Source organism: Python bivittatus, unplaced genomic scaffold (assembly GCF_059951505.1).
Source record: "Python bivittatus isolate LINGU-HERP-01145 unplaced genomic scaffold, Pbiv_v1 ctg000590_np1212, whole genome shotgun sequence".
NCBI lineage: Eukaryota > Metazoa > Chordata > Lepidosauria > Squamata > Pythonidae > Python > Python bivittatus.
This window is the reverse complement of record NW_028277086.1, coordinates 13,083,997-13,110,569: the sequence shown is the minus strand read 5'-3', so window position 1 is coordinate 13,110,569 and position 26,573 is coordinate 13,083,997. Positions and strand designations below refer to the sequence as shown.

Sequence of the window (26,573 nt, the reverse complement as noted above, 5' to 3'; positions counted from 1 at the left end):
AGACTTGCAAGATTCTGTTAATGCAGCTTTACAATAAAGTAGAATTAGCCTGTCTGGTCATGTTTCCCGTCTGGTCTGCCTAGTAAGGCTGACAGCAGAGATACTTTCAACTTTCCAGAACCTGGCAAATAGTAATGAAGGTGGGCTTAATAGCATCCAATGACCAGCCTTGATAGTATGTTCAGTCAAAGGCCTGGAACTATTTTATTGAGAAAATTGGATGCCCCGATTTAGATCTAACACTCCCCAACAGTAGCCTCTGACTGAGATTCTTGGAGAATGTTGCATCACTTGACCTGATTATAGAAGAAGAGCCATCTCAGATTTCTAGGCATCTCACTGCAAACAATAGGCACACTAAAAGATGGCATTTCATGAAGATGTCAGGGAGATAGCAGTTTCGTTGGTCAGCAGATGAGCTGTCAGATCCACTAACTGCTCCAGACCAGAACTCAAGCATAGTACTGTGAATTCTCCATGGAAGCCGTCCATGTAGATGGACGTCTTGCCTTATGAATGGCTGGTGACTAAAGCTCCATTGTCCTAACTCCTTAGTTGACCCCACTGCTTGGCCTGCCTCTTGGATGGGGATGTCTGCTGTGCCAACTTTCAGTCCGCCTAACTTTCCAAAATGGGTGGTTACCCCAGCAAATGAAATAAAATCATCCCTCCAGAGGAGCAGTCAGTATAATCCACAGAGTCCCCACCCTGTTAAATGTGAAGGTTTGCAGCGATAAAATGAAATTGGCTGGCTTTCCTGAAAGAGCATTTAAGGGCTGGATTAGAGACTTCATTTTATTCCTGAGAAACATTTTACTCAATAAGTGTAAACATATTGTTGGCTAATTAATGGAACCAGATGGTTTTGCAGATCAAGGGAATCCATTGTCTGTCTGACTCTCGTCACTGGGAATTGATCCTCTCATTTCTGCCAGAGAAAGCGAACTCTGAGGGAAAGGCGGAAGTGGTCATCCAATCTAATACCTCCAAAGAGATTTGCTCCCCAAACAGTTAAAATTGTCTTGAAAGAAAAAGGAAACAAACAGTATGCCTGCAAGTCAGTCATACACCAATAAATTCAGTCAATGCAGAATCCTCGCAGAAAATATAATTTGATTAATTGCATCTATTTTTATAATGAAAAATTCCGTTGAATTATCTATTGCTGATTTTTTCCTTCTGTACGGTTCATCCTATTTTCTAACTGGAGCAGATCTTTGAATGAGGATTGTTTCAGAATTAGAGCATTTTAGTGCTATGTAGAATTCTGCAAAACAGGCTAGATTGAGAGGGCTGAAATTCCTGATAAGATTCAAGGGTATATTAAACTAAAGATTAAATATTGTAAGTCCCGTGATCCAGTCTGGTATCCCATTAATGTGAACTAAAAAAACCCCTGAGGCTAAATTAGCATCTAAATTAGGATAACAGCAACAACATTGTTCATGTTTTTTGGGTTTCAGGGTTTTTTGGTTTTTTTGGAAATTAGTGTCCTATGTCCATGTATCTAATACTGACATCTCATGATCTGCTGTAATCAACCAGAAGCACTTTCTGAATATTGAACTGTAGGTCCAGATCCTTCTCTAAAATAAAGAGGATGGGCTTGTGCAGTTAAATGAGGAGCTGTACTTAGAAACAGTGTGAATGGTGGTCTCAAGACCTATCTATTCCAGAGGTTTTTATGCATAAATCAAAGAGAGGGCCAAATTGTTTACGTGAATAAGAAACTTCTCCGTCATGGTTCCTTTGGGTGAGTTTTCATTTAATATTTCATTTAGTAAATTACTTTAGACACAGCTGCTCGCCTTTATCTTTTATTTTCTCTGAGACATATCCTCCTGACTACCTGAATATAAATGAGCAAATGCCTGGTTCTCACATCATACTTTTTTTTACTGTAAACAAAATTCAGATAAATGTGAACAAAAGTAGATTAGTCTGTACATATGAAATGTAGTTATGATATGTTGCAAGTCGGCTAGTGTTACTTGGGTTCCAAATAGTCCTTGGACCCTATTCCCTGATCTCTAATAGGGATTTACAGGTCAGGGTTCTTCTCTCATGTTAATGTTACACACAGGACTCTTCTTAACCACACATTGCTACAGTATATAGTTTAGGAAATGAAATTCACCTATATAATTTGCAAATTGCTGATGTCTAATTATGTAGCCTGATGTCTATAGTCTGTAGTAGATAGGTGGGATCCTGCTGTCTTAAGGAACCCAAAGTTATAACTTTTCCAAATGCAAGTCTCAAAGCTAGACCCAACCAGTTGATTCTAGAGAAGGCATGGAAAAGAGGAGTAATGGGTACAATGGGATTAGATTTCTTACAATTTCCATTCCAGCATGACAATGACTCGATTTAGGATCAGTTGCAATTTCCCTTGCGACTTTCTGGAATAGTGACACTTGACCCAGCCTGAGGAAACAGTAGGACAAGAAGGACTCAATCCTGCCATTTTCTTACCCTCTATTTTGGGGCTCAAGTGATGCCCAAAGGGGCTCACTCTTCACTATTCTAAAAGAAGAGGTGAGTGAGACAAGAGTTAAACCTTCTGACTGGGGATTTGCAACCGCCGAGTCATGGTTCTGCTCTGGCTGAGGCAACAACATCTACTTCCCTTCCAAAGAAGAGAAGCAAAAGGGCCATGAAAGAAAAGATAACTGGAAGGGGCACACTGCAAAGGAGCTTAGATGAGGGAGAAGCATTGCTATTCAGATATTCATTGCCAGAAGCAAAGGCTGCTATTCAGGAAAGAAAAGACGAGCCAGGCAGGAATTGAACCTGCAATCTTCTGATCCGTAGTCAGATGCGTTATCCATTGCGCCACTGGCCCTATGGTAACCTAAGCATTAATGCATAATTCACCTTTGGCAAAGAGAGAAGTTGGCTCCAAAGCACCTGATTAACAGAAGAGACAAGAGACAACTGTACTGAACTCAAGGCACAGTGCTTTTGGACGTCTGCCATTTGAGAAGGCCATTGCATCTTTTTTTGTGGGAGTCTTCTGGGAAATTTAGCTTTCCTGAGCATGACGTTTTGCCTTTGAGGCTGCTTAGCATCTCTAAAGTTGCTGTGTCGCAGTGGGAATACCCCCCCCCTTCTGTGGGGTAAAACTGACTCTGATGGTGGACCCACAGCCCTTGTACATCCTCAGATGCTCAATGGATGAGCTACATGTAAGCTACTGAATGCACTCTGTGGTTTCCCAGAATTTGACTTGCTGTTGCTGAAGAAAAGACAGATGTCACTAAAAGATAGACCAGATTGAAGAAGACGGCTGGAGGATGGACCTCAAGAAAAGGGCCAGGGGTAATAAAGAGGGTGCCTGTGGGTTCCTGTCATTGTGGGGATGGCTAGTCTTCCTGTGTGGGAGGTTCTTGGTTCAAAGCTGCATTCAACCAAGTGTTGTGGGACTGCTAGGGAGCAAAGATGCAAGTAAGACTTTGAGTACACGTGCTAGGCTCAGTGATGGTAGTACCATCAGGCCACCCTCTCTGTAGACAAGAGGATTCCTGAATGTGTTGCCATCTAGGTGTCCATATAATTTTAAAAAATGACTGGAGAAGAGCTTGGGGGATTTGCAGATCTTGAATCCTGAGGATGTCTTTAGGCTGCATATACTGGAGCCAAGGAAATAAAAATTATGGATATAATTGCAGCTTTGCTCTGCACCACACCAAAATTCACTGGCTGTTCAAGGTAAGGATACCATATCTGGTTTGCAAAAAATGCAAATAGCCATTAGATGGCAAGGACAACGTCTCTGTTGCCATCTAAAGGTGGTCTGGATTTTTGCAGCCCAGATACGGTAGGTCTAATTTGTAATACGTTAATGTTAACATTGACTTCCTTGGCTATGGTTTGCTTAGTATGTTGTCCGTTCACTTAATTGAGTGATCTTGAAAAATTAAACAGGCTCAGATCTGATTAGTACTTGGATAGAAATATACCAGGAAATATCAGGGCTGTAGACTGCTGAGAAATCATAAAATGTCTGGAAAAAGCTAATGGCTAGCGTTTCTAAATTATTATCAAGAAAACTACATGGTCTTATCTATGAATTCACCAGCAGTCAAATTTGGCTTGAGGAACACTTCAGTAGTTTGCTGGGTAAACCTAACCATATGATTATTTTATGGTTCACTGGATTGTGCAACTGCCCCCACTGATGGGTTAAGTCAGTAACCAGTTTATGGGTCCCTCTGGAAAGCATCTTTCCTAGAAATTCTACGATTTTAAGCAACTTCAGAGTGGGCTGGACCAATTGTATAGATATTCAGCCCTGTAGCCATGATTGCCACCTGAATTACTGTTTCCTTTCAGTGTGGCAAGAATCCTGCTGAAACGTTGGTTCCCCCTCACAAAGCAGGTGGACTTTCCTGATTAATAATGTCACTCTATTTTGCTTATTTTGCTATTCAGAGAAATACGATGGAGCAAAGCGAGCCAAATCCATAATTTTTGCTACACGCCAGCTGCTTCCCGAGACAAATTATAAATGCAATTTCTCCTGGATGCTTGATTAATTACTGCAACTTAAATTATCTGGAGAGCAATTTCAGCCTCTCTTCTTCATATTAGTAATATGACCCACAGACCCACAGAAACTTCTCATTGGGAAACCCGATCAGCACTTCCAATCACAAGGACAGCACGCCAGCTTCCCGTTTAGACAAATGTGGCCAGATTGTGCTGACCAGGCAGGATTCAGATGGAATATTAAGGATTATTAGACAACAAAAACTGAAGGCAACCTTTTCCTTCCTTCCTTCCTTCCAGGTGCAAGTCCGGAAATCAAAAGCAAATATATATCATATATAAAAAACATAGAATACAACTCAGCCATTGGGAAAAAGGAGTATCCATAAAAAATAAATGGACAACAGAACAGATCTGCTTTTTTTTATTTTAAGGTTTTTGGGTTATCCCAAAAGTAAAGAATAAAGCAGCTGCAAGGCCACATATTTAGGAGAACCGGCAAAATTTTAAAAATGCTAACAGTAGGACTTTCAAAAGAGAATTTTGTCCAGGCAGTCCTTTTTGTTTGTAGGTCACAATATAATCGGGGAGAAAAGTAAACATTCTGTTAACCTTCATGCATCTCCCCGTTTTCACAAACCTTATGGCTCAACATGGTTTCTCCCAATGCTTTTACCTTCTCCCTTATTAAAAATTGCAATTCAGTGGCTACTTTAGGAAGAGTCTGGGGTGGGGGGTCCACATCCAATGCTTTAGTGGAGGGAGCATACAGGGAGGGAACTTCAGAGATGTTTCCCCCCAGATTTATATTAATATTTGTTTTGGACACTTCTCCACCTTCTCCATTGGATTTCAAATCTTCTTACAAAGAATGAAGGAGATGGAAAGTGGAAAAAGCAGGAGAATAGGAAGATAGAACATATTAAGGGGCAGTTCTGGGAGTCCAGCCCCCCAACACATCTGAAAGGGGCCAATTTGGTAAAGCATAAAACATAGGAGGTGAAAGTAAGAGAATGGTGGAGTTGGGGAGAAAGAATCAGAAGACTCAAAGCAAGATTAAAGGGAGAATCAGATTGGTTGAAGACAGAGGATGAAAAGAGAGAAGAAGAAAGGGATGAATGCATAGAAGCAGAGAGCAAATCCAGGTCCAATTTGCTCTCACCAAGTCATCCAAATGTCCATAGTTGGGATTCTTCCTTCAGTACCAATGGACCATAACAGGAGCTGAATTGCTACCTCAACCATCTGTAGAGGTAGGAATAGGGCAGACAGAGAAGGAGAAGAAACCAAACATGGCCAAGCCCAACCAATCAGATGTGAGCCTTTTAGTTTTCAATGGTCACTGAGACCCTGGCTCATAAGCATTAGTAGAAATTTACTTTTGTTTAATGATGTAGGCTGAAAGCAAAACATCCTTAAGGTATCCCAGCATTTGGGCTTTCCTGGGTTTAAGTGACTGTGTCACCTGGTCATTGCCTTCTTCACTGTGATGTGTATTTTTAAATTATTATTATTGTTGTTGTTGTTGTTGTTGTTGCCATTCCTTCTTGTAGGTCAAATGGGTGCATACATTATGCGGTGTTGTCCTTTTTGGGGGCAAAGATGACTCAATCTGCTCTAAGGATGCTCATTCGGAATGGTTAACATTGCTACTCCCCTTGTATCTGATGGTTCTTTATTCTGAAAGTGTACAGACTGTTCTCTGTCAAGCACAGTCTTCCAGCCCAAGACCTCTTGATTCCTTGGCCAGCTTCTTCCCCGTCTCTGCAATTTGACCGTCTGACTTAATTCCATAAGTCACGATGAACCATAAAAAAAATGCAAGCGTCAGCATAAAACAGCAAGTTCTCCAAAATACGGTTCAGGCTAAATCTTGCTTAATTAGAGGCTTGCTTCTTACTGCTGATGCTTAACTGCCCTTCATTTTATAATTACTTGATATAGGGCTGTCTTCCTCTTAAATGTTTTGCCCTGCATAGATTGGTAATTCTAGAATAACTCTAGAAATTCAGTAGGATTGTAAAGGCGACTAACACATTTTTGTGTTGCTGCTGTTCTAATTTATTTATTAAAACAGTTAAAGGAATAGAATAAATAGCTACATAAAAGAAAAAAGAAGAAGATGGAAAGAGACATCGTGGATAAGAATAAGATTTCGGTTTACAATGATCATAAAAGGTAAAATGCGTCATTTCAATAATTAATTAATTAAATAGAACTAAGTTCATTCACAAATAAGTAGAAATCTATAGAAAACCCTAAACATGATATTAATATTGACATCACCACTATTTGTCATTGTTCCAAAGAATGATTGAGTGATTGATGATGTGCTATCAAGTCACTGTCAACTCTTAGTGACCACATAGATAGATTTTTCTCCATGGCGATCTGTCCCTAATCTGGTCCTTCATGTTCTAATGGCACTCCCATTGCCACTGTAACTGAGGCCATCCACCTCACACCTGGTCATCCTCTTCTTCATTTTCCTTCCAGCTTTCCCAGCATTATAGCCTTTTCTAGAGAGCTAAGTCTTCTCATAATGTGTCCGAAGTAGAATACTTTGAGCCTGGTCATTTGTGCCTCCAGTGAGAACTCTGGGTTGATTGGTTCGATGATCCCTTTGTTTGTTTTCTTGGCCGTCCATGGCATTCTCAGGAGCTTTCTCCAACATCAAAGTTCAAAAGCATCAATACTTTTCCTATCTTGCTTCTTCAAAGTCCAGTTCCAAAGGTAGATGTGCATAATCATGTAAAAGGAAAAGAAAAAGGGAAAAGAAAAATCAGTAAAAATATATTGGGAAGCTGCATAGTTTTAAAATCACTCCCATTATACCCAAGTGATAATTGCATCAACCCATTTATAAACATTGAAATTGTTTCTAAATTTCTAAACATTGAAAAGTATTGATGCTTTTGAACTTTGATGTTCAATTATTTGCCCCTTAAAAACACACTCTAGAACCTAAATGTGATTATAAAGACAACCAGCTCTTCAAGTGGAAGTTATAGCGTCACTGGGGCAAAGACTGATGCTGGATTGATTTGGGTGATGTTTGAACTTCAGGTTCATTTAGGGACATCTTGGTAGGAACAAGACTATAAACAGTACAATATTCAATACAGGCTACAGTGCCTTAATCCAGTCAGCTCCCACTCAGTTGAGTCTAGAATAGACTATATTTACGAGCTGTGCTAAAAAATTTAAAAGCTGTGCTTTTTCACAGTTGGTGGTACAGATCAGTGCAGGGCCACACACTCACATATATAGAACTCCTGTGCAGTGAAAGACCCATGTTCTCATGACATCACAAAATGCTAATGATTCTGCATTTATTTGCATTTCTAGTAAGAGTTCCTCCTGCCTTCTTATACCTCAAACAGGCAAACATTGACTTGTTATTTTCAAATAGCTGTTTCTGAAGTACTAACAGACTGTTGTTGGAAAAATAGCCATCTTTTTCCCAAGTCAGGAAAAGAAAATGCTGGGGCGTACAAGGGCTGAATTGTTCAGATGGTTCAGTCTGTAATGTTGTCTGAGTTTTCCCAGTGGTCTCCCGCAGGTATGTTTTAGGAAAGCTAATTTTGTGGCATCAGGCTCAGCTTAAGACTGCTTTAAAAGAGGAAGAGTTTTGAAATTCACAGGGAGAAGTGAGGTATGTATATGTATGTGTGTGTGTATACATATGCATACATATACATATATATATATATGTATACTTTTTCCCATGATGATCTGTCCCAAATTCCTTCAGGTCTTCCAATGGTGCACCCATCCCTGCTGTAATTGAATCCATCTACCTTGGGGCTGGTCCTCTTCTTCTCTTCCCTTCCGCATTTCCCAGCATTATGGACTTGTCAAGAGAGCTGAGTCTTCACACAGTATATCCAAAGTATGGCCATTTGAGCCTGGTCATTTGTGCCTCGAGTGAGAACTCTGGGTTGATTTGTTTCTTCTTTTTGTCTATGTGTGTGGGTTCTTAGCTGTTCATGGTATTCTCAGGAGTTTTCTCCAACACACACACATGCACACACACACTTCCTGCTGTGCCATAAAGAAGCAGATGCTGTATCTAATGCAAGCAAAGAAGGTATTTGCCACAGTCTGGAACCCAGATCTGTTGATCTTTCCTCTTGGCAAACGACCACATTCTCTTTTTGGCAGTCTTCCCAAACTGACTCCCTTCACTATAAGCAGTCACGGATAGGGACAAGTGATGAAATGTGTATTGTGATGTCACAGTGCAACTCTCCCCTTACATACTTGCATGCAATATTGCAATGCAAGTCCAAAAAGGCAGAACTTGGACCATGACATCATGCTGCACATCTTATCATCTTGGCATCATTTATGGTCAGGAACTGATGACTAGGGTTTTAGTTGTTTTGATTTATATTTCCCATCCCTCCAGACTGCTGCCCGTGCTACCTTGGGCTAAGCTTTAGTTCAAACTATCTGGCAAAATCCAGGTTGCTCAAAGGCTGCTCTATGATCTAGGCCAGGGGGTAGCCCTCCCTGGAACATATCTGGCCCTATAGATTTGTGCTTGTGGTCTTTGAGCCCCATAAAAATGGGCTTTCAAAATTTAGCAGGAATCCATGGAATTATGGAGACATGATCTCCCCTTTTCTAAATAAGCAGCAAAATAGGTATTTTAAGCCTCCAATAACTTAAATACATTTTATTTTTTAAAGAACAAATCCCACCAAAAGAGTGAAAAGACACCGTTTGTTGGCCTGCTATTCCCTTGTTTGTAAACACAAGTCTGAAGAACTTCAGGATCTGGTAAATAACATTTGTTTTTAAAAACCTCACTGTAACTGTACATTTTACGTCAGTTATTAGATTCACATTGTAGTTAGTCACGATTTATTTTAACTGTTGAATAAGCCACAGTTGGCTGGGTTCATAAATTGTACTAAGTCACAAGCCATGATGGATGAACTCATTTTATACTAAGCCAAAACCGAGAAAACCACATTTTGGCTTAATAAAGATGTGAATTCAATCAGGGTGAACAATAATGTTCACACTATTGACAGAAAGATCATATCTAAATGAAATTCCCAATAAAAAAAATCCTTTGAGTTTCTTTATCATAACAGCCAATGCATTGGATAAGCTTTGCAGAGATTGCAGGTCAGAGGTTATGAATTCCTGTCAGCTTTCAAAACAAGGCCTCTTTATTCCACAAGTTAGGACTTGTAGCCATTACACTTTTCATGCACTTTTCTCTTAGGCTGAGCATGTAACTAAGCTAGAAAACGTGATGGGCCTTTCCTGCCCTATAGCTGTCCAGCTAAAATCAGAAGAATAATATACCACTGCAAAAATTGAGACCCACACTCCTCGTATCCATGGCAATGCCTCTGATGGTCACCAGTGACAGGCCAGGGCAGCAAAAGGAGCCAATGTGCTAAAGCATTGTTTCTCAACCTTGGCAACTTGACGACGTGGGAACTTCAACTCCCAGAATTCCCCAGCCAGCATGGCTGGCTGGGGAATTCTGAAAGTTGAAGTCCCCACGTCGTCAAGTTGCCAAGGTTGAGAAGCACTGGGCTAAAGTGATACCGGTCAGATTGCTGCCCCATATCTCAGAGATGGTGCACAATAGTGTTCCACCATTCCTGTTCTCTCAACAAGCTATGCTCCCAAGCAGAACCATGCAAGGATTGAATTCCCCTCTTGTCTGCTTACTGCTTAACAAAGAGATGACGGAGTCATCTCACAACCTTTATATATATCTCTTGCCTGGGAAGAGGTGAACTGAGAACACCAGGCATTTTTGGTTGGGCAAATTATACCTCTCCAAGGAAGGATGAGAATAATTTCATTTCTGGAACAGGGATACAAGGAAGGTTGGGAACCTATACGAAAGAAAGTCACAACACACTGATATCAGCAGGAGATCACCAGCCAAGGCCCAAGGATGGTGAATTGGAGATGTGGGTCCAAGCCTTATTGCCAAGAAGATAAGAACAGTGCTCTTACCAGGAGAGGCCAAGCTCTCTCCATGGCAACCGATATGAATGGTACCCATAGGGAGTGGGAGATCAAAATAGCCAAGATGGCGGCCTCAGCAGTGTGATTAAAGCCCTGCCCTTTGCATGTGTGTAGGACATTGGTGCACATATAAAAGGGGTAGGGCTTCAATTGTACCACCACTGTCTTGACTTTTTTACCTCTCCCCTTGTGGATACTGCTGATCATCTGCAACCCTGGGTGATGGGTTGGGTTTGGGGAAACTGACTGGTCCAAAGTCACCCAGGAAGTCAAGTGGGAATTTGAATCTGAGTCTCATCACTCAACTCAACACCTGAACCCATATACTGGTTGACAGGAAATTCATTCTGGGAAAATCTGGGTAGATTTGCTTAGTGAACAATTGAAACCCCATCTCTACATAGGAACAAGCTGTTTAAAAAAAACTATGTGGTTGATATTTCACCACATCCACATTGTCCAGTGGTGTATTGTATTCCTTTTTACATAACCTTTATTTTAAAAAGGAAAGTTTGATATATTCATTTACTTGATTTATATGGCATCTTCTTGTTCAGAAACCATAAACTGACTCAGAGTTTAATGCAATGCATTAAATGCAGCCATAGCCACAAGAGTCACTGGCTTTGAAAAAAATCATTTTATAGTAACTTTTGAAAACTGCCTGCTGGGGAAAGCATGTTGTCTAGATATATGGATTGTCATGTCTGTGAAACTGGCAGAAAGAATCAGACCAAGCCATTCGGTAAAACATTGCAAAGGCAACTTCTGAAATATGAAATTGCCATTACATTAATTGCAAGTATGTCCTCACTCTCTCCCTTGAAGTTCTGAAGTTACCTTCTGCTCTTCTTCCCGCTGGAGGATAGGTCAGAGACTTTGTAAGTAGTCTATTGTCAAACTAATTTATTGCCCCTGGGGAAACTTGAGTTCAGAAGCAGAGGCCTCTGCTGGGTCAACAGGGGTCAGCCACATCAAAGAGGAAATAGATGTGTTCCATCAGGGGTGGGAATGACAGAAGTCATCAGCACTGGAGGTTGCCAGGGCTGTCTTCCACTGTGGGACAGGAAGTGTTATCCCAAGATAGAAATCTGTTAAAAAAAAAAAAAAAAAAAGCTAGCCAAAAGATAAAAATATACATGTGTATGGAAAGTAGGAAAAGTTGAAAAGCAATCTGTTAAGAGTTGGAGATTTAAACAGTAATGGATGGACAGGAAAAAAAAATCCTGGGTTAGGGCACAGAGGAAACAGACTTATAGTGAGTCAAGCTATTAGAGTTCCCAAGAAAGGATCTTTCCCAGCTTTCTAAACTATTTGTTCGTTGATAGATGTCTTTTTTTTTAATTGTCTATGTTGGGTTATTTTGGCTGTAGAACATATTGCAAATGGGCAGCAGACATTTCCTGTATTTGAGACTTCTAGCTTGCAATGGGAACTCAAGTGATGCAGCCAAGTTGCAACTGTTAGCTTGACTACTGTTAATAAAATTGTTAGTATAGGTGTCCAGAGGGTGCGGGGAAGGAGGGCAAGTAATGACATGTGACGTTGGGATGCAAACCACAGGATTTACGTATTTGTGTTCAACATCAGGACATTAGTATGGAAAGCTAGGGTTTGCATTGCGACAATGCACATTATGTCATTGTTTTTTCATCATTGTGGTTTGCTTTTCCAGACCTTTTGGTACAGCACTCAACACACCAGCCACTATTGACACCAGTATGACATTTGCTCGATCTCTATTTGAAGGTCTCTATATTTTCCTATTCTTTCTCACTGACCCTTCTACCTCCAGCTCCTGCGGTAGTAATTATCCATACTTGTTTCTTTGCAACTACAGTTATGTCTGACTTATTATGGGCCAAATGCTTATCAGTTTGCATTTGGAAGTTCTACAGGATCTTAACCTCTTTGTTCTCCACCATCACCATCACCACTACCACTACCACCTCCTCTTCCTCTTTTGTTTCCTCCTTCTCCTCCTCTTCCTCCCCTTTTTATCGTTAGAGCTTGTGGGATTTTCTTTCTGAATTGCCGAAATAGCTTGATTCACTACATCCTGTGAATTTGGGATTGGAGCGCCATTTGGCACCCTGCCTCAGGCACCAAAATGTTATTTATCCTACAGATCAAGACAGGCTCACAGCTGGAATGATTAGACTGCGTGGTATATCTCAAGTCTGCTAAATAAAAGGAGGGCTCAAAGAAATCCTTCTTTTGAAATACATGCATTGCTAGGTTTCGTTCTAGATGTTTCGGAGGTATCCAGAAGAAGCTGGATTTGAATTCTCTTTCTTTGGCAGAGGCAAAATGACGACAAGATGGCATGAAATATTTTGAACAGCACTGAAAGAAGAGTAATTTTGCTTGTAGATTTTTTTTAAAACCCATCCATTTCCTTCTTATAATTTATCTCATTACTGTCATTGGAATTGGAAAACTTGCTAAATAAACAGATGCTTTAGTTACACATGCTCTATGCTCCACTCACACACACTCACACACACACACACATATGTACCCATTTACAAAATATGTAGGCTACTCTATTAAAATAAATATTTGCTCTGTAACCACTCTTTAAAAATAGTTTCATTGTAAGTAAAAAATTTCCTCTTTAAAAAAAATAAAAGCAACAGATGGAAAAGATTTTATTAATACATTTTAGCTTAGAAGTGTTTCTAATCCAGAACTTAAAATGCAGAAATTAAATTAGTAGCTGCATGTAAATTCCCTTCAAAGACCAGTTTTTAAGGATTTTAGAAATGAGTTGCACTGTGGAAGAATGTTGGCTAAGTATGCTGTTCTCCCTATGTTTCACAATCTTTGTTAAAGCAGGAAATTTGTTTCTTCATTTGCATGTTTCACCTAAGTTTCCTTGAAAATGACACAGAAATTACAAACATATGCAGAGGCTTACAAATTATTGTACCCTGGGTGGGTTTGGGCAACCAATGATTACTGGAGTGATTTTTTTCCCCCTGTCTTATATTCTGTTTTTCCACAGCCCTTTTGCATTATCCTGGACTGTAGATAAATCAACACAGAATGCAAATTGGATGTGAGAAAATTTCCCACCATCAATGACATCTTTTGACTTCTCAGCTACAAAATTGAGGCTGCGTTACACAATTATTTCTGATATGTCAGTTTGGCTTTAGGCTGGTCATTTCTTGTCTGTTTCTGAATTATAAAAACTTAAAATCTCCAAGTTGAGCTCAGATTCTGGTGACTCAATATAGTTATCTTAACAAAAATACAGAAGTACTTTGCCACTGCCTTCTTTCCAGGGTATTTTTTTGGGGGGGGGGGAATTTTCCCATTCTGGTCTACTGCCCTGAGGTTTCCTGGTGATTCCTCTCCAAGTACTAACTATTTATGGGTAAGTATAAACTCCAATGTGATTTAGAAACTTGCCCTTAAAAAGGTCGGAAGGAGGGAGAAGCCTGGAGCCCATATTGCAAATTTCACTTACTCAGACCTTTAAAAACATTATTTTGCTTCCCCGTAAGGGCAGCACAGCAGTGTGATCGAACCTCTGCCTTTTTTTGTGTGCATTGTGATGCATATAAAAAACAGGCAGAGCTTTGATTCCACCACTGCAGCCACCATATTTACCTTTTTAATCATATCCTGCTTCCCCAACAGCAAAGGGTTGGGTACGAAAGAACGGGGAGCCTGTTCCACGAGGAATTAATCACTGGTACTCCCATAAGGCTTGGACGGTTGTATGCCGCCCAAAGTTGCTTCTTGCGAGATGGGCAGCCATAGAAATGTGATTTAATAAATAAAATAAAATCAACCAATCCCGGGATTCCTTGGGAACTTATCAGGAGCTCCTCAGCAAGGCCAGTATCAGAATTGGGCCAGATGTGTTGAATTTTGTTTGAAATAACTAGCCACAGAATTTCCTGGCTCCTAGTCCACTGGTACAAAGATTGAGAAGCGTTTCCATTTTCACTGAAAACAACAAAAAATGACCGTCAAAAGCTTTGTGTGTGTGAATATTCGACATGCCTTCCACTTTTGACCTTCACATATTTGTCCAAGGTGTGATGAGAATAGAGTCCAAGCAGGACTCTCTCTCTCTCTCTCTCTCTCTCACACACACACACACACACACATCCCTGCACAAAAAATTGGTGCAGTTAAAAGTACTCTGTATTATAGGCTCCACACAGAGCATAAATATCGAGTTAGAAATGGGACCAGTTATGCACAGACCTAGATGGAAACCTGGGTCCACATAAACATTTACATCATCCCCAAACAGAAACTGCCTTTGTGCGCTGACTTCCATGAGTAAATGAAGTCTCTACCTGTCAAAATAGAAAACACTGTTCTGGGAAAAAAATGCAACACGCTCACAGTTGTACAAAAATATTTTATTTATTAAAGTAACAATCGTACTAAACAACCTATACTTGAAATGCATTGAATTATTGCTAGAATAAATACAGGCAATTAATTCAATCTTTTTTAATAAAAGGAAATGAATTATTTGACACTCAAACGTTATTACCCCAAAGCTTTAACTTATACATTATAAATAGTTAAAAGGCAAAGTCAAGTTTCTTTTTTTCCACTTGTGTCGTTTATTCGTTTTGTTTCATTTTTAAAATAGTTTAATACTGATCCATTCGGTCACTAAAAAGGATCTTCCCCATCCCCCGCTGAAGCGCATATCGAAAAGAAATTTGCAAGCAAGCATACATGTCTCCGTATCACAGACAAGTAAAGGGAAGTGTTTTGCACATCATTTTATAACAGAAAGAGAAGCAAATCTGCATCTGAATAAAACAGTTTCTCAAGCTTGGCCACTTTAAGATGTCTGGACTTCAACTCCCAGAATTCCCCATGGCTGGCTGGGGAATTCTGGGAGTTGAAGTCCAGACATCTTAAAGTGGCCAAGCTTGAGAAACACTGGAATTAAAAGGTGAAAAGATGTCTGTAATCAATTTATTTACCACAGTCCAGATAAGAAACCAGAAGTGCAGACCAGCGTGGTACTGATATTAGTTCAGTAAATGATTTTGTCCACACAGGTATTAGGCCCCAGATTTTTATTTTTCTAAAGCAGAATGATACTTGCAGGGATAAGTAAAACACTGGTTTACAAAGGTGTATATGGACCAGGAATAGATGGAATTGCTACAGCCCATGTCCAATGTTTATCTATTTCAGAGTTGGATCTAGTGTGTGCATCTACCGTAGAGTAAACCACATTCAGTTCTGTGGATCTTACAGTAAACACCTTTGGGATTCTATCATTAAACACACTTCAGTCCATTGAAATCAATGGGGCATTCGTCTTCTTTAACTTTAGCTCAGCTGATTTCACTAGGACTAAAGTCATCTTCCACAAACTGTCATTTTGTGATTGATAACATTTCCATTTCCAGCCAGGCATCACAGCCAATGGTCATGCTGGCCGAGAATCCTGGATGAATCCAGGAGATGAGATGAGAACAGGACGTTGGGTTAAATACGTGACTAACCTAACTTTAGAACCAGCTTATAGGATTAAAAGCTTAGGAAGCTAAGGAATTGCTTTAAGACTCCCTCGTTTCCAGACTGGGGTTGTTCAGATTGAAAAACGATGTTCAGATTCCTTTTAGTTGGATTCCCTGTTCATGGGTTACTAAAAAAAAAAAAGTCTGTCACCTTCATTAAGCATAAAGTTGCTGTGGTTTGTGAATCTTTTGGTTTTAATATTTCTGCACCTCTTAAACATTTCTTGGACAGGGAGCTAGAATACTGGATCAGGCCTACCAACCTGCTACATGTTTGAAACGATGGTCGGTCCCTTAAAAAAAGTATCTCTGATTATGCCATTTGTTCACAGCCAGATTTGTAAATTAGCTTGCTCCAAGATCACAGGTGTTTCTGTTATATTAGTCTGTCAATCTTTGGCTGAGACAGAGACTCTATGGGGTTTATTCACATCAATTAAAAACCAGTCTATTCTCTCTACTGAACTGACTGGGGAGTTCAGTCTATTGAGCAAGATCTGAATACTAAAAGGATGCACCCAGGCCCTACTTAGAGCAGGTGTGCTGAAATTAGTGTTTAATTAAATCTCACTGATAGAGTTGGTCTGTTTAAAGACTACATTTGTATCCAACCCCAAAGGAGTTTGATATATATATTTTCCTCACCACCACCACCATGTAGGGGCCTTCTAATTCAGACAGACTAAAAGGCATGAATCGAACAATACAGCCATTTAAAATATGAGGTGGTGAATATTAGAATTTTGGATTTTGCCATTTCAAGGGAGGAACAAAATTTTTAAATACTACCTACCATATTTTTTTTTCTGATTTTTTAAAAACTATTACTATGCAACCCATAATAATGATAATTTAAATTATTGCTATTCTTAGGAAGCACATAATACTCTTCCACAACAAAACAACGTTGGAACCTGGCCCTTGTAAGGTACAATTTTATATATGGGAGAATTCAAGCATTTCATCCCTTGTCTATACTCTGAAATAATACAGTTCAAACATCTGATACCATTTCAGAATTCTCCCATTTCATTCTCCTAAATATATTTCAGGTGAGGTTTTGCTCCAGAGACCTATCTCAGCTGCAGAGCAAAAACTGGATTCAGAATTTTAACCAAGTTCAGAATTTCTGTAGTGAAAACCAAGAGATTCAGGCTGTCCTTGTATGCCACACACACACACACATGCACACATATATATACATATATACATGTATATATACATATACATACATACACACCATGGTTAACTGAACTATCTTCTATCCAATTATCCCATTTTTCTGGATTCATACAGCATACTGAACCATAAACTAACCACCCAAGTTGATTTTGCACAACTCTCAAGATTAAAATGCGACTGGTCAGTTTGTGGTATAGCTGGCTGCATAGCACCCAGCCAGTTCTCCAGCGATACTGTTTAAATAATGGGAACTAATTTAAAAAATGGTAAGTACTGTATGACAGCTCATTTAAAAAGAGAAACATTGCATGAGATACCAGATTCTGGAGCAAAAAAAATACTATCAAAGTGTATTTTAATTTATTACATGTGCACCATCTGCCAGAAGATATGTTCTCTTTTTTAACATTTCTGGGAGGGGAAAACAATTGCACATATCTATCCCTTTGGCCTTAATGTGGCAGAAAGTCCTTCAGTACAACCCACGCTGAACGCAAGGAGTCATGCATAACCGCTCAGAGAAGAGAATTCCCAAGAGATCGTAGGGTGAGCGCTCAGCGGGCTCGGTAGGATTATTGGGAGGGAACTGGGGACCATAGACGGAGATCTGCAGTTCTGGCTGCTTTTACCAAAGTGATGAAAGGAGCATTGCAATGCAAGCCGCGCCCCTTTTGGACATGCAGGTGATGTCATGATGCATCTACAAAAGGGGCGGGGCTTGCATTGCAGCAGCGTGATGCTGTTTTCATCAGATGGACTGGTTTGACCCACCCTCTGGATGCCACTGAACAGACAGCGAGGAATGGGATTATTATGGACAAAGCAATGCTCGATGGCCTGGTGTAGAAGACCTTTCGCAGCAGTTACCCTCTCCTTCTTTCTGTCCCCATACGCTGAACACCATGTTGCTCTTTCCAAATAAACTTAAAGCAAGTCGCATGAGTTATATATTGTAACAGAAATAGCCATTCATCGGTTGACAAATATAGAAATTAAGGTTTATTCTTTCCCTTGTTTTAAAAAAAAACCAAAAACCAGCATCCATTTTCACATTGTGGGCAAGGGTTTTCTCATTTTTTAACTTTTTTTTTTTTTAAGTAACAATTCTTCAACACCTATTTAGAAAACGGGCTGTAAGTATGTTGAGGAGAAAAGAGGGTATTTTTTGGCAGTAATATAAAATACGAGTTTTTTTTTTAAAAAAAAAATGGTGTAAAAAGTAAACAAAGACAAATAATTACAATTATATAAAAATACAACTGGGTCATCAACCCTTATAAAATTGACTTTGGAATTGCATTTGGCAGTTTAACATTTACACACACACACACACACACATACCCACACACGCACGCACGTGTCACATCATTTAAAAAAAAAATAATCACAGAACAATGCAAAGAAGTTCATAAATTATGGCTGCATAATTTGCAACCATAATTTGCAAAAATCCTTTGCTTGTGTCTCTAAAACTCTTTCTTCCATGTCTGTCCATATCAGGATGACTAATGAGGTATATCGGACATTAACACTTTCGGACATACTCATGATAGAAGAAAGTGCATTTTCAGAGACCACCCACAGGAATGGGTTGAATCCATGGTTTTTATCCTCCTCCCCCTCCCCCCCCCCAAAAAAGGCACAATCACATTTTCATTTTATTTTTTTTTCTTTTGCTTTGGCATGCTTTGTTAATGTTCAAGTCCAAGCAGCAGTGATCCATTTCCCTTGGCGATGTCAAATTCAGTGCCGCCAACTCTGAAAAGGTTTATTGTCCTGTCCCTTGAAAAACCTTGCTAAGGGAAGCAAAAATAAAACAACCACAACCAAAATATCCATGCTGGTGAAATCACACGTCAAGCACCATGTCATACTGTTGCTCCTTCTTCCGCCGGCCACATTTAGTGATAAGAGCTAAATATAAAGTCAAAAGCATCACCCAGTAGCAGGCATAAAGTATCGTGCCAATAATCAGCACTGTCTGTTTTGATTCGGAAAATGGCTTTCTAGATTCCTTGTATATTGTGAAAATAACCCCACCTAGAAGGATTGTAAACCAAATGGACACGGGGATCAGTCCTATGAAATTGACCACAATAGTTTTTCTGCCGGATGTGCCCCATCCTGCCTTGTTTATGGTGGCTATTGCAAACATCTTGGCTGGAAGTAAACTTGACATGTACAACACTGAGTAAAGGGACATAAACACCATGACGATGTTCCCTCTAAGGCAGCTAGCAAAGGAAGACTTGATGAGGCCTACAAGCTGAACAGTCAACAAGAAGAGGAGGATGTTCCACAGTTTTCCCCGGTAGAAAAGTTGTATGACAGTGGCAATGAGAAAAAATGGAAAGAACCCTGTGATGACCGCCTCGTAGGTCATCCACAAGTGATGCTTGTGAAACCACATTGCATTGTACAGCCACTCACGGAAATAGGACTTACTCCAACGGGTCTGCTGGTTCAGCCACCTGAGATATTCAATGGGCGTTTCCGTAAGGCACTTTGAACGAGCTGTATATTTTGTTGCATAGCCCAGACTCAGGACTCTGTTGGTGAGATGTCGATCATCCCCAAAGCTACATTGAGATCCCATGAATTCTTGATTATACCAGTCTTCCACAAATTCGTGGAGTAAGGAGTTCCTGTACATCCCCAATGGTCCACTGATACATTGTACGCAGCCGAAGTAGGACTGGCAAGCTCGTTCAATATTAAATGCCATCCAGTATCTGACGCTGCTGAGAAAGGAGATCCATGAATCGTACTTGTTCAAAATCTACAAAAGAAGTTTTAAAGTTAGTTCCTGAGATAAAGACCATGACATAAAACTGCCAGTGTTATTTTCAATATTGTAATACGGAAGGTTCCTCATTCCATGTTTTCATTCACTGGGCTCCCGTACGCCTAAGAATACAACCTTATAATACATTTTTCACGACCTGAGGAGGCCCCAAGACTTGTTATAGCTTTTGTTGCCATTCTAGGCATCCCTGTTAGTAAATTACGCCAAGAGTTCCAAAGACCCACATATTTTAGTTTGGATAGATTTCTTAGCTTTCCAACATTTTCTCGTTATTCTGATTAAGAGAGTTCAAATCCACTGCACTACTATTTAATATGCATTCGATAGATTTATATCTCGCCCTTTTCTCCAGGGCTTCAAGGTGATGTACACAGCACTCCCATTTTCCTCCACAACAGCCACCCTGTGAGATAGGTTGGACTGAGAGAGCATGACTGGCCCAAAGTCACCCGGTCAGCTTCCATGGCCGAAGGTGGACTTCAACCACCCCTAGTCCAGCTCCCTAACACGATCATTTATCATTTTTCCATGAAAGGAAAGTCAGGCTGCCATCAGAGATAACCGTGAGCAGAGCCAGAATCAACAGGGGGCTGAATTTGCCTATCTGCGGATCTCGCTCCCGAGCATGAAAGGCAGGGACGGGTGCCTGGGGCCAGCCCTTCCCATAGGGGGCAGGGGAGACATAGCAGACAGGCCAATGATTTAGAAAGTTCTTCATATGTGCATGACCTTCATTTAGTAAATCATGCATCCTTTAACAAGTAGATTATACAAAATAGGTTCTGGAGCAAAGCTCATGTATTTTTCAGGCTAGCAGACAAACACAAAAATGCGATGGAGCAATTTTGTTTGTTAATCAAAAATATTAAAAATAGGTGGCTGAAGGAAATTACACCTATTTCCCTTCAGTTCTCTACTGGCTGTACCAAAATGTGGGTGTGTGGGAGAGAGAGGGACAGAAACAGGAGCATCCACAGAGTACGGTCACCAAGTCAAGATGGCGGTCATGATGGTGTGCTTGCAGCTGCTTCCATTTTTACGTGCAGAGTTTTGTCCCACCATCGTGGCCACCAACTTTTTTAACCACACCTTACAGATACCAAGTATAGATCTGCCCTCTCTAGTATTGCTACTTTCTCACTTAATTATTTTTCAATATGTAAATCAAATAAAATACAGGCTGTGGCTGAAAAAAAAAAGCCTACTCTTGAATATATTGCAGCAATAAGGAAACAATCATTCATGGGAAGTCTAACAGTGAGGCTACAGCAGGTGGCTACATTTAGCTGACCCTAGCTGATCCTGGTAAAGGCAAACAGGGATGGCTCTGATTAGGATCTGATTGGGAGACTATTAGGAAATTGCAAAACAGGAGACTAGAGTGGGAAGTGCAGAAGGTACCCCAGCAAAAAGACAATGGCAAACCACTTCTGCTTCATGCCAAGAAAACTACCAACTTTCTTTACAGTCACCAGAAACTCAACTTCAGGGAGACCTACTACTAGAAAGACAGCCAGTTTGGTGTAGTGGCTAAGGCATCAGGCCAGAAACCGAGAGACCATGAGTTGTAGTCCAGCCTGAGGCACAAAGCCAGCTGGGTGACCTTTAGGCCAGTCCCTTTCTCTCAGCTCTAAGGAGGAGGCCAGGGCAAACCACTTCTGAAGTCTTGCCAAGAAAACTGCAGGGACTAGTCCAGGCAGTCTCCAGGAGTCAACACCGACTCGAAGGCACCAAAACAAAACAACAACAACAAAAACCAGAACAAAAACACTCTACTAAAAGACAGAGAAATTACTATATTCACCTGTACATCTCCTCCAACACCTCCAACCATTGGATCTTCTTCTAAAACCTTTACCATTTCCACTGATGAAGCCGGATCGAGCATTGTGTCAGAATCACATACCTGTTCATAAAAAACCCACACAAAATTAAGATACCAGGGGTAGGGCTGTTGAAAAGTAGAATTACAAGCAATTACATGATTAAATATAATTCTTGTCTTCGGATGACTTTTTCCCACTGGATTTCAGAAGAAATCCCATAACACACAATCCAGTACTGTCACTTTGGATTCTTGAGCAATGAATCGGAGATGCAGAACGAGATTGCTGAAGTTCCACAGTGCCTTTAGAGGATTGGCAAAACACATGTGAAATTTACAGTAAATTTGGAAACAAAATTGTGCAGGTTGTTTTGCATTATATGGAGAGCATAGTCTACTATCCCATCCCTGAGAATTCAGCTGGTTTTCTCTCACCTGATTTGGATCTCTAAAAATCCACTCAATGGACTTTATATTACAGACAAGTGGGCATATCACTTAAATAAGCCATAATTCATTACAATGCTGACTCTAGATCTTTTTTTATTATTATTAGTATACTGGATCAGATCATTGGAACAAGGAAAGTTCTTGAGATGAGACATAGAAGAAGGCATAGGGGTAAAGAAACATAACTTGGCGGGTGTTTTTCCTGATCCTGCTCGATAGAAAAAAGATTGCATTTGGTGCCCCAGTTCAAATGTTTCCCACTGTCCTAAGGGGGAAATGAATGATGAGTGAACTTACAGATGCTTCAGAAAATTGGCAGAGGATCTGGGAAGAAATGTGATAGCCCTTTTTGCTCACAGAAGGTTTAGCTATTCATGTGAAATATATATGTTGGATTCCAGAAGTTGATTGCAACATCCAGATCTCTTTGAACTCGCCATTCACGGGGCTCCACAGTTCTAAACATTAATAAAAGTCTGTTTCTCTCTTACGTTTAGGATCCAGTATTGCTCTGTGTGTTATTTTATTCCTGATTATATGCTTACGTTTCTAATGAATTTGGAGGAGGTTATATTTTTAGTATTCTTAAACTATGAAATAGATCGTTCTTTTGAGCATAGTTGTTGTGAATACAACTAGTATTCATGTGTTTATACAACACACTTTACATAGCTTGGTTTTAAAAAAAAAGATTTAGTGGCTATGTGAAGTTTGGCTATTTTTAACCTTGCTAGAGGTGTGTTTGTATGTGTGTCTTAAAGTGCTATGCCACCCCAACTTCTCGGGCTGGTTTATAGTTCACAGTACTGTGTAAACATAGAAAATGGGTTAATTCGGTAAACAAGCATGTTTATGAACACATTCTATGAACAGTTGCCATTTTGATTTTAATCCATAGCTTTCTGGAGGACCTATCCACATGTGAGTACAGTGAAACTGAGGTCACTCCCATCTCTTCTATGTCCTGCACTAGAAATGCACAAAAGAAAATTGAATTTAAAAAGTTTTCAGTTCAAATCAGTCCATTCTGAGCTCAGCTGGTTCAAGTTCAAGATGGGTTGTCTTGAGCATTTTGGAAGTAGTTTCATCTCAAAGTGTCTGTTCCAAACTCAAGAGTATTTTGCACACTTTAACCATACACCATCCCTTCCATAGAGTTGAAAGGTCCCCGAGAGAGATCTTTGCTGGAAATATGACCAACATGAAGGGATATTTTATCAACTTTGGTGGACATGTAAAAAAGCCAAAAAAAATTTGGATACAAACACGTTTATTAATTCAGAAGATTTTAAAGGCTAAAGTACAACTGAAACCAGAGACTTTTCTTTTGCGACTAATGGGCAAGCAATTGGACAAAAGTCATGGAACTTTGTTTTTATATATGACAACTGCAGGGAGACTATTATATGTTCAAAAGTGGAAAGGTTCAACACTGCCTACAACGAAGGATTGGTTGGTGAAGGTAATGGAACCTGATGGTGGTGAATCAGAGAAAAAATAATATCTATATTTATAGTTGACGGGAAACCTCTTTTTGCATGAAGCAAAAAAAAAATGCACTTATGATGTGTGGTTTTGATGATGAGAAAAAATGGATAATAGGCAAAAGTAAGCTTTTTTTGTAATCATAGAATAAGAGGTAATTTTGTAATTATACTTATCTGCTGCACAGGAAATGGGAAGCTGCTTCTTTCTATTTTTTTTTTCTACACTTTTTCTTTCTTTTCTTCTTTACTGTTTGTACTCTTAGTTTGTGTTAATTTTTACATGCTTTGTAAAACTTTTTATATTTGTGTGTGTATGTGTGTGTGTGTGTGTGTGTGTGTGTGTGTGAGATGATCCCCAAGAGATCATCTAGTTTAAGGGCTGCTTCTACCACGCTCAACAGACTGCACTGATGGTCAAAACTATGGGAAGGAGGAGTTTCAGAGAAAGAAGTATTTCAAAGACCAAAGCAAAATAGAGGGTACAAAATATTCCTTGTTTTCAGAGCAAGCAGAATCTTCAATGCTTTGAAAGAATCAGGAACTCTTTTCCCCCCGTGCCTCAAAAGTGAGAAACCAGCAGAGTTGGGTTATCTAGGATACATAAAGTCATACATGGCTGAGTCGCACATGTGAACCCAGGTCCTAGACCATTGTTTCTCAGCCTTGGCAACTTTAAGATATGGGACTTCAACTCCCAGGATTCCCCAGCCTGGGGAATCCTGGGAATTGAAGTCCACCTATCTTAAAGTTGCCAAGGCTGAGAAACACTGTCCTAGACTAATACCATAATCTATTATCTCAGAGATTCTGTGTAACTGAACGGTTTACTGAAATGCTTCTTTCTTTCTTATTGTTAGTTTTCATTGACTGAAAAGCTTTGCAGAGCCAATATTATACAACTGGCCCAATTTAATTCCTGCTCATCTCTGAAGCTCACTACAATTTCTTAGCCTAATCCCCTTCACAGGTTAGTTAAGAGGGAAAATATAGATGGGTAGGAACCTCATGTGCTTCTAGTATGACTATAATTAAATGCATATCCTGTCTTTCTGCTTATACAAGCACTCAAGACCGCTTAAGATAATTAAAAGAATATGCAAAATATTGGACATGATAATCAAATCAGTATGATTAAACTCAAAATTAAAATCAGTATTGTTAAAATCAACCTTCTTTCCTTGGAAGAACACTGGATAAACCTTTAATACACAAATGAATGTGCCCAAAGTTTCAGACGTTTCCAAAAAAAGAGAGAAGATAATGTTTTCAAGCCGGAGCAAACATACTCTAGCCATTCAAACTGCATATCCTTTCCCAACAGGGCCTCAGTGTCTGTGATTCATCATGATCAAATCATTAAAGCTAGATGAAACCTAATGACTCATGGGGAGAAAACATCACTTGTAGGGGGAAAAAATTAAAATTATATCTGAATTATAAATTATGGAGTTATTGCATTAAGCTGAGGGTTGGACTCAGTGGCTTGAAGGACCTGTAGAATTCTGCCACTTCATTTCTGCATTTATTAATGGCCAAATTTGGCCATAACTCAGATTTGCATGATGTTTGGCTTCAAGCCTCATCTGGTCTTCTAATACCTGTCCTCATGGCTACCCAATAACCTTGCGTCCCATGGCCAGGCTGTTGGGTGTGACCAGCTGAAAGCTCCACATATTTTGCTCCTTGAGGATGCCTCCTTCCACCCCATGCAGAAGATCAGCTAGATGGGCAGCTCCATTTTTCCTGGACACTAACAATGGGTTCGTAGTCTTCACTGTGCCTCAAGGAAGCAGGCTGCTTTGGGGCAGCTTCGGTGAGTACTCCATACTCTCCTTTGCTGCCCCGTAGCACCTGCTGCTTGCAGTGACCACTCATTTTGCTCAACGGTAGGGCTGGCCCTTCACTCAGCCTAGACCCTACTTCATGGGTCACTGGGAAGATAACACAGAGAACCTACTTGCATGTCTGTACCTTCTAGACATATAAGAGGGAGTCAGGAATACAAATGTGATTAATACAAGTAGCTTACATGAGTGAAAGATAGTTCTGTGGATAAGCATTCCACCCCCTCTTCATTTTTCAGGGCTAATGCATGGGAGAGGATGTCTGCCAGATATAGCCCAGCTGATGAATAATCCCTGCCTGAAGCTTGCACTTTGGAATTGGGGAGTTGGCCTGGCCTAATTCATTTTTAAGTGAACAGTGTCACCAAGACTTTAAAGACAAAGCTTTTGCCTTGAGTGAGGTAATGCAGCTGTAAAGGCTGAAGCCAAGAAACTTGGCTGAAGGACTTGTCTTGTTTGTATTTCTAAACTTCCCCCCCATCTTCCTGACCCAGCCCTCTTTCCCTCTATGCTTCTTCTTAACAAACTTTTATAGGACTCAAACCTCTCCATTTTTGACGCTGCCAAACCTTTGAGATTCTCTTTTGAGTTGCAAGACCATATGTTCACATAGGAGGGCCTCTGAGATGCTCACAGAATGAACTAAGCCCTCAACACCCAGCTGGGATTTGTTTTTTTTTAATGGGCTTGATTTTTTTTTTTTAAATACCAAAACAATAGGAAAAAAACTTTTAAAGAGAGAGAAATCCATTATTAATATTAGGAAACAATAGACTGGGTGCTGCCATTCCAAATCTGGGAGCCCTATCTTGGATCACACCTTTGGGCCATCATCCCCTGTTGCTAGGTGGGGCATCTGAGCTCCCTCTTGTGATAGCAGGCCAAAGGTGTGAGGGAAATCAAATATAAGAACAACTTTGCTGACTCAGCCTGAAGTCCAATCTATTCACAATTCTATTTCCGCGGTGGCCA

The 26,573-nt window shown here is 40.1% G+C and overlaps 1 protein-coding gene and 1 non-coding gene across 3 annotated transcripts in view; both read right to left on the bottom strand.

Annotated features, from left to right (window-relative positions):
- Positions 1 to 2,772: 2,772 nt before the first annotated feature.
- On the bottom strand, positions 2,773 to 2,845 carry TRNAR-ACG (transfer RNA arginine (anticodon ACG)). The gene has a single exon. It is a non-coding gene; the product is annotated as a tRNA-Arg (tRNA).
- A 12,534-nt stretch (positions 2,846 to 15,379) lies between these two features.
- The window catches only part of HAS2 (hyaluronan synthase 2), a 35,903-nt gene continuing 24,709 nt past the window's right edge, over positions 15,380 to 26,573 (bottom strand). For both annotated transcript variants that reach the window (XM_088149002.1, XM_007425841.3), the window contains exons 3-4: positions 21,800 to 21,901; positions 15,380 to 19,968 (exon numbers count right to left, since the gene is read on the bottom strand). In XM_088149002.1, coding sequence (XP_088005128.1) covers positions 19,039 to 19,968; positions 21,800 to 21,901 — 1,032 coding nt within the window. In that variant the 3' untranslated portion in view covers positions 15,380 to 19,038. The remainder of the gene's footprint in view (positions 19,969 to 21,799; positions 21,902 to 26,573) is intronic.